Source organism: Tasmannia lanceolata, unplaced genomic scaffold (genome assembly GCF_043159265.1).
Source record: "Tasmannia lanceolata isolate RefF3 unplaced genomic scaffold, GAP_Taslan_0.1 ptg000020l, whole genome shotgun sequence".
In the NCBI taxonomy this organism is placed as follows: Eukaryota; Viridiplantae; Streptophyta; class Magnoliopsida; order Canellales; family Winteraceae; genus Tasmannia; species Tasmannia lanceolata.
This window is the reverse complement of record NW_027518697.1, coordinates 25,461,948-25,470,019: the sequence shown is the minus strand read 5'-3', so window position 1 is coordinate 25,470,019 and position 8,072 is coordinate 25,461,948. Positions and strand designations below refer to the sequence as shown.

The following is an 8,072-nucleotide window of genomic DNA, read 5'->3' as shown; positions in this document are numbered from 1 at the left end:
AAAATAGGCCATTTTCATCCCTTGATTATTGAAAGAAATGTATTATTCAGCATTATTTATAATGGTAATTAGTTTCGTGCGAAACATAAGTACTTTTGTGAAGAATTAGTCGTAACGAGTCAACTCCACGTTAACGTCAACATTAATGTGGACGTTAGAGTCGACGTTAACAATATAAGCTGGCGGGAAATGATATGAGTGATACTGAGCCTTCTTTTTTTTGTCCTTCTTGCAGCAGAGAAGGGGAGAAATGGAAATGTAATGGATGGATATCCAATGGCATTAAAATCCAATAATTTTGTGAAAATTATTTCAATTGTTTTTACCATCCTTGGGCTTATAGACGGTGAGGAGTCCTCTCTGTCATGGTTCTTTCGTCCTTGAACTCGCGAAGGACAGTCAATTTAGGGTTTGGATCAAAACAACTATGTAAGGAATGCATTTTCATGGATTGAATATTGATGGTATATGTACTCCTATGTTTTTTGCATGCAATTTAATATGAAGTGTAGTTGTAAAAGATTGATTTCAGTATGAGGTTGTCATTAGTTATATGTATTAATTGCAACTGTTAGAAATTGATTGAGAGAAGAGCATGGAGGTAGATATGGCAACATTTATGGTATACTATGATGGTAATGTAAGGGAGGATGGATCATTTGATTATGTTGGAGGGAAGCTTAAGGCTGTAACGGTAAACCATAGAGTTAGGTACCCTGAATTTATATCTGTAATTTGTGATACCATTGGAATTACTGAAAGTGATATGTCATTCTCAATCCGGTGTCGCTATATAGTCGATCCATCGAAGTCCATTGTTTATGAAATCAACAACGATCACAACCTTTCTGTTTCAATGGGGATGCTTGATAATCCTGGGGTTAATGCTGTCATCATTTATTTAACGAAACATGTGAATATTGGGAGTCAGGGTGTATCTACTCTACCTTGTGGAAATGTGGAAGATGTGAAAGATGTTCCGGTCCCCAACACAATCCACCGAAATTCAAGTTTGCCGAGTGTGCCATTGTCGGAGGGCGATCCACAATATGTGAATGTAGAGAAATTTGCGGTTGGTAATGATCCTCCATCTGGCAGGTGAATTTGCTGGATCATATGAAATTTGCCCTTCATTAAAATTTGTTTGCATTATATGTGCTAATCCAATAATGGTATATACCTATATACCTTTGCAGATATAATGAAAGTGATACAGGTTTTGTCCGCAATACAATACAGCCAAGCTCAAGCTACCCGACTATTCCATTGTCAGACGACGGTCTGGATTATCCATTTCCCCCCATCTCCGAGGTAGTAATTGCATAACTTGTTTGTATGTGAGTATGTTTTTTTTCCGAATAGTGCATTGTATTTATACATCAGCATATCTTTTAATGAGTTATCGTTTCTTTCTTATCTCGGCACATGTTTGACTTAAATGAATGCGCAGCTGGTTCCCCATATGATGAAGAGTATGACTTGGGTGAGGACAATATTGAGCGATGCATGATTGACCGAGATGATGGGATGAGCACATTATTGAGCCATGCATGATTGAGCCATATAGGCCATCGGAGAATATTGAGCTCGGCATTGAGCCATTCATGAATATGAATTGGAGGGAGGAGGCATGTAGGCCATCGGAGAATATTGAGCCCTGTAGGATTGAGCCATTCATGAATATGAATTGGAGGGCGAATCCATGTAGGCCATCGGGGAATATTGAGCCATGTAGGATTGATCCATTCATGAATATGAATTGGAGGGATGAGGAGATTAACATGATTGATGATAACGTCAATGTAAATGGGGTTGAATCTGACGAAGATGACAGTGGAGGTAATATACGCGATGTGAATCACGTTGTTGATGTAGTAGATATCGATCCCGAGATGATCAATTACGAAGGGGATGCTTTATATGGGAAAGATGGTCAAGAATTGAAGGTAGGAGCAGTGTTTCAGAGTTTGTCATTTTTTGAAAAGGGTAGTTCGTGAATACGCGTTAAGGCGGCGATTTCTTTATGTTCCAATTACTACGAATACTAAGAAGTATTCAGTTAGATGTAAATCACCTGGATGTCAGTGGCGAATAAGTGCTATTAAATTTAACGAATTTGCCAAGGTGAAAAGATTTGTAGCAGAACACACCTGTACTCCTCAACTATATGGAAATGATCATCCGCATGCTGCAGCAAGGTGGGCAGTTGAGGCTTGCATAAGTAAATTTGGTCAGCTGGTTGAAGCAAATATTTCTATTGACTGCATGAAGTCGGAATGGGGTGTAAAGCTTAGTTATCAGAAGGCACTGATTGAGAAGGGTATAATGCTCGATCATTTCCATGGAAATTACGAGGACTCATACCGTATATTACCTGCGTATGCATTAGAATTCTACCGCGCAAACCATGGGAGTCACATGTATGTGTACAGGCTATGCGATCTATGTGATAGAGGAGAAAATTCCTTCTGCCGTCCATTATGGGCAATTGGTCCATGTTTTTGTGCTTGGAATCGGACATTGAGGCCCGTTGTGATCGTCGACGGTACACATCTAAGGGGAAAGTACGCCGGTATATTGTTGATTGCATGCGATGTAGATGGGAACAATCAGATACTTCTACTGGCATATGCTATTGTTGAGGGGGGATGTTCGAGACATGGAGGTGGTTTCTCTATCATCTTCACATGTACGTTATGGCATCGGACCGAAGATTAGGCACAACATTTTGCTCAGATCGGCAAAAAGGTTTAATGAAAGCAATTCGTCAGGTTTTTCCCGAGTCGTTTAACACATATTGGATAAGATACCTGCAGACCAACCTATACGATAAATTTAAGGATGTGGTTTGTAAGGATTTACTTTGGATAGCCGCTACTGCATTGAGGAAAAGTGAATTCCGTGACAACATGGGGAAGATTGAAGAAAGGAATAAGGCCATGTACGAATGGTTGATGAAGATTCCAAAGGAGAATTGGGCAGGTGTGTATTTTATGGGGAAAAGATACAATGTTTATACATCAAATGGGGCCGAGGTAATGAATTTTGTTCTTCCAGAAGCGAGGACACTCCCCATCGCCACTTTGGTTGAGCACACAGAGGAAGGCGTCCGAAACATTTGATAACTATAAGAGTAAAAGTAACGGTTGGACTAACAAGTTGACTTCCTATTCCCTAGAGGTTATTCAGCTAGGGGATGAACAGGGAAGGAGGATGCTGGTATTGGGATGCGATCTATTTTTGCTTGAGGTGAAATCAAAGTACCACCAGGATAGTGTCAACTTACAAGCACAGACATGTACCTGTGGTGAGTATCGAAACCTCGGCATACCTTGTGCCTATGCTATGGCCGCTATTGGTTCCAAAGATTTAGATTCCTATGACTTCACTGACGCTTGTTACCATATGGAGACTTTGCGTAAGACATATGAAGAAGTTGTGCATCCAACATTGGATAGGTCGCAGTGGCCTCAACCTACACAACCTTTGCCTATTGTGGAGCCATTCTTAAACCAAAGAGTCCTGAGAAGGCCACGGACTGTTAGAATCCAGAGAGAGTTGGTGTCTGGAGTACATCACAAATGTAGTGCGTGTGGGATATTGGGGCACAACAAATGAAACTGCAGAAACCCTCCAGGACCAAAGCAACCACTCCTTACAAACGAAATCACACCATATAGGTACATCTTTTCATGAAATTTGGTTGCCCGTAGTGACGTTATGAAATTCCAAGGGTAGGCTCGATTACTTATTCTAATGGCAACAATGAGGAGGGAAAATTTAGATTCCTAACAAGTTTTAATCTTTTGAAAACTCTAACCCAAATATGAAGATTAAGAGATCAAAAATGAAAACTAAGCACACAAGTTAAATCCTAAGTGCAATGCAAATGTAAAGCAAGTGATAAGAGAGAGTGCACCCGAGATTTAAAGTGGTTTGGTCCTCAAAATGCGAGGCCTACTCCACTCCACCAACCAAACCCGTTGATGGCTTCACTATGTTGATCTTCTTAACTTCGGCGAAGATCGGTGCCAATTACAATTCCAATTGCCTTTAACCTTGGTGGCAATCCTCACCACGGAGAGTGGGCTCCACTTCTCCGAACACTCGCCCGAATACAATCGTTTGAATAAAGAAAGAAAGAAATAAAAAATCCCTCACAAGGGTTTACAAGGTTTGTAGAAGATGTACAAATTGAAGCCTATGATCCAAATCCTAATTCTAGAGGATGAGAGGCAAAAACAAGCTTAATTCACTCTTAGGATATTCCAATAGGTTTTTTGGAGTGTTAGGATTCATTATTGGGAAGTTTAGAATACCCATATATATAGAAAAACCAAATATGACCGTTTGAGGGGCATAGTGGTAAATCTGGCAAAATCTCCAACGGCTATAATTTGTTCCCGAACAAGTGGTCTCGGAGTTCCGAGAGATTTCTCGGAGTTCTGAGAATTTCTCGGAGTTTCGAGAATTTCTCTCGGAGTTCTGGGAATACAAACAGAAGCTGGAAAATATTACTGGACCATTTCTCGGACCTCCGAGAAGCCTAAGTGCAGCTGGTTTTTCAATTCTATTTCTTATTCATTTGGGCTTCCAACTCTACACCAAGTTGGGATTGTTTTGAGGGTTCCAAAGTGTTGGAACATCACAAGGACAATCTCTTAAATATTTAGGGTGTGTGAGTTACTTTATTTATGCCTCTAAACACCTAAACTAGGATTGGATCTTTACATTCTAAAATGACTTCGATCTTTAATTGCGATGCTTCAAGTCTTCGTGCGTCTTGGATCTCCGATGTCTTGGCCTTCTGAATGTGGTCCAATGAGTGCTTCTTGGCCTCAATCCAAGCAATCTTGTCTTAGCACAATTATGATCTACAACTTAGACATACAAACACATTAGTAATATAAAATCACTTGTGTATTAGAATCATCAAAAGAAGATGGGAATGCCAAGGTGGGAACCAATGGGCTTACAATCTCCCCCTTTTTTTTATGATGACAAGCACAAGAGATTTTCCAATAAAAGCACATATATATTTCCTTACACTAGATTTTTCTCCCCCTTTGGCATCAATAAAAAAGATGGGGTAAAAGAAAATCAAAGGGATGAAATTTACAATTTTAAGCTCCCCCTTCTTCAAGGAAAAAGACAAACATAGAACTCCCCCTATTTAGAGTTTTTATTCAACACAAGAGGGGATATTTAAACAACCATACAAAGATATTCAATTTTAAGTGCAAGCCCCTAATCTAAACACATATGAAGAGAATCATATGCGGGTTTTGGGAACCCAAGCTTTCTTGGTTCCACCACAATCCCTAATCTTAGATGCACATTGGAATTGGTAGTGACCATTGATTCCACAATAATGGCATATAACATGAAGGTTAGATAGACTAGTCATATCATAAAATACATGATTATGTCTATGACTAGCCTTCTTCAAGATTATGTCAATAATTTTATTACCATTTAGGAATCCATGGAGACATAATCTTAACCTTTCATTTTCATTATGAAGATGGGTTATTTGATTTAGAAAATCATTAGTGTAATCTTCATAAGATTTGGAAGAACTTGCCACATTTTGGAGTTTAGCAATTTGGCAAGATTTCTCATCCAAACAACCCTTAAGGGTTTTAATCTCAAGTTTAAAATTTTCAATTTGTGCTTGAGATTTAGATATGGAAGAAGATGATTCATTTTTCAAAACATCAAGTTCATTTTCTAATTTTGAAATAGATTTTTTAAGAACTTCATTTTTTGAAATTTGAGAATGCAAGGTTATGCACAATTCATCATAAGATATTTTTTCACTATCACTACTTGATGAATTACAAGAGGGGTTAGAATTTACCTCATCTTCGTGGGTGAGTGCCATGAAGTAAAGATCATCCTTTTAGCTTCCCCTTCACTTGAGCTTTTGCCCGACGTGCTTGAAGCATCCCAAGCGGCAACGAGACCCTTATTCTTCTTCCAATCTTTCTTCTTTCCCTTGTACTTCGAGGAAGATGACTTGAGAAGTGGACACTCCGGTCTTTTGTGTCCCGTCTTCTTGCAATTGTAACACCTTATTCCTCCTTCTACTTCACTTTCTTCTTTCTTCTTCTTTTTATCCTTTTTGTGTTTCTTTCTCCATAAGCTTTTAAATTTTCTTAATGCTTCTTTCTCATCACTATCCGCTTCATTTGAGAATGATGAGTCCGTCTTGGAGGCCTTTAGAGCTAGAGATCGACTTTCTTTTTCTCTCTTTCGGCTTCTTCTCTTCTTGACGGCTAGTGAGGAGCATCTCATGAGTGATAAGAGATCCTACAAGCTCCTCCATAGTTAATGTCTTGAGATCCTTTGATTCTTGTATGGCGGTGACTTTTGGATCCCAATTTGGAGGAAGTGACCTAAGCAAGTTACCGACAAGCTCATCAGTAGGATAAGATTTACCAAGATTAGCTAATTCATTTGATATTTTAGAAAATCGGGTATACATTTCGGAAATACTTTCATTTTGACCCATTCTAAACATTTCATATTTGCTCTTTAACAAGTTTATTTTGGAATCCTTGACTTGTGATGTTCCCGCATGGGTAACGGCAAGAGTATCCCAAATAACCTTGGCGGAATAAAAAAGAGCTACTCTATTAAACTCCTCCGTAGATAAGGCGCAAAACAAAGAGTTTATAGCTTTGTAATTTAAATTTCCGTGCCTTTTCTCTACAACATTCAATTCTTCAAATGGTTTGGAAGGCAAAATGTATCAATTTTCAGCAATATGCTAAAGTTCCACATCTATAGAGAGAAGATAGATCCGCATCCATGTCTTCCAATGTCCATAGTTGGACCCATCAAAGAAAGGAGGTCTAGTTGTGGAATGGCCTTCCGGAAGTCCGATTCCATTTATGTTTGCCATTTCACAAATAGAAAGATGCCAAAGACCTTATGATCTTTCCCTTGTTAAAATTTTAAAAAAAATTTACCAAAGATTTTAAGAAAACAAAATCTTTTAAGAGCCAAGGCTCTGATACCAAGTGAAATTCCAAGGGTAGGCCCGATTACTTATTCTAACGGCAACAATGAGGAGGGAAAATTTAGGTTCCTAACAAGTTTTAATCTTTTGAAAACTCTAACCCAAATATGAAGATTAAGAGATCAAAAATGAAAATTAAGCACACAAGTTAAATCATAAGTGCAATGCAAATGTAAAGCAAGAGATAAGAGAGAGTGCACCCGAGATTTAAAATGGTTCGGTCCTCAAAACGCGAGGCCTACTCCACTCCACCAACCAAACCCGTTGATGGCTTCACTATGTTGATCTTCTTAACTTCGGCGAAGATCGATGCCAATTACAATTCCAATTGCCTTTAAACTTGGTGGCAATACTCACCACGGAGAGTGGGATCCACTTCTCCGAACACTTGTCCGAATATAATCGTTTGAATAAAGAAAGAAAGAAACAAAAAATCCCTCACAAGGGTTTATAAGGTTTGTAGAAGATGTACAAATTGAAGCCTATGATCCAAATCCTAATTATAGAAGATGAGTGGCAAAAATAAGCTTGATTCACTCTTAGGATATTCCAATAGGTTTTTTGGAGTGTTAGGATTCATTATTGGGAAGTTTAGAATACCCATATATATAGAAAAACCAAATATGATCGTTTGAGAGGCATAGTGGTAAATCTGGCAAAATCCCCAACGACTATAATTTGTTCCCGAACAAGTGGTCTCGGAGTTCCGGGAATACAAACAGAAGTTGGAAAATGTTACTGGACCATTTCTCGGAGCTCCGAGAATTCTCTCGGAGTTCCAAGAAGCCTAAGTGCAGCTGGTTTTTCAATTCTGTTTCTTATTCATTTGGGCTTCCAACTCTACACCAAGTTGGGATTGTTATGAGGGTTCTAAAGTGTTGGAACACCACAAGGACAATCTCTTAAATATTTAGGGTGTGTGAGTTACTTTATTTATGCCTCTAAACACCTAAACTAGGATTGGATCTTTACATTCTAAAACGACTTCGATCTTCAATTGCGATGCTTTAAGTCTTCGTGCGTCTTGGATCTCCGATGTCTTGGCCTT

The 8,072-nt window shown here is 38.8% G+C and overlaps 1 protein-coding gene across 1 annotated transcript; it reads left to right on the top strand.

Annotated features, from left to right (window-relative positions):
* The first annotated feature begins 1,550 nt into the window (after window positions 1-1,550).
* LOC143853918 (uncharacterized) lies at window positions 1,551-3,618 on the top strand. Its single transcript, XM_077363612.1, has 4 exons — window positions 1,551-1,946; window positions 2,086-2,689; window positions 2,872-3,035; window positions 3,190-3,618. The coding sequence occupies exons 1-4, from the start codon at window positions 1,551-1,553 to the stop codon at window positions 3,616-3,618; spliced, it is 1,593 nt and encodes a 530-aa protein (XP_077219727.1).
* The last annotated feature ends 4,454 nt before the right edge of the window (window positions 3,619-8,072 follow it).

Coding starts and splice junctions, on each gene's coding strand:
- LOC143853918 (XM_077363612.1), top strand. CDS start 1,551: ATGATTGAGCCATATAGGCCATCGGAGAATATTGAGCTCGGCATTGAG. Junction 1,947..2,085: donor AAGATGGTCAAGAATTGAAG/GTAGGAGCAGTG, acceptor CCTGGATGTCAG/TGGCGAATAAGTGCTATTAA. Junction 3,036..3,189: donor ATACATCAAATGGGGCCGAG/GTAATGAATTTT, acceptor GAGGTTATTCAG/CTAGGGGATGAACAGGGAAG.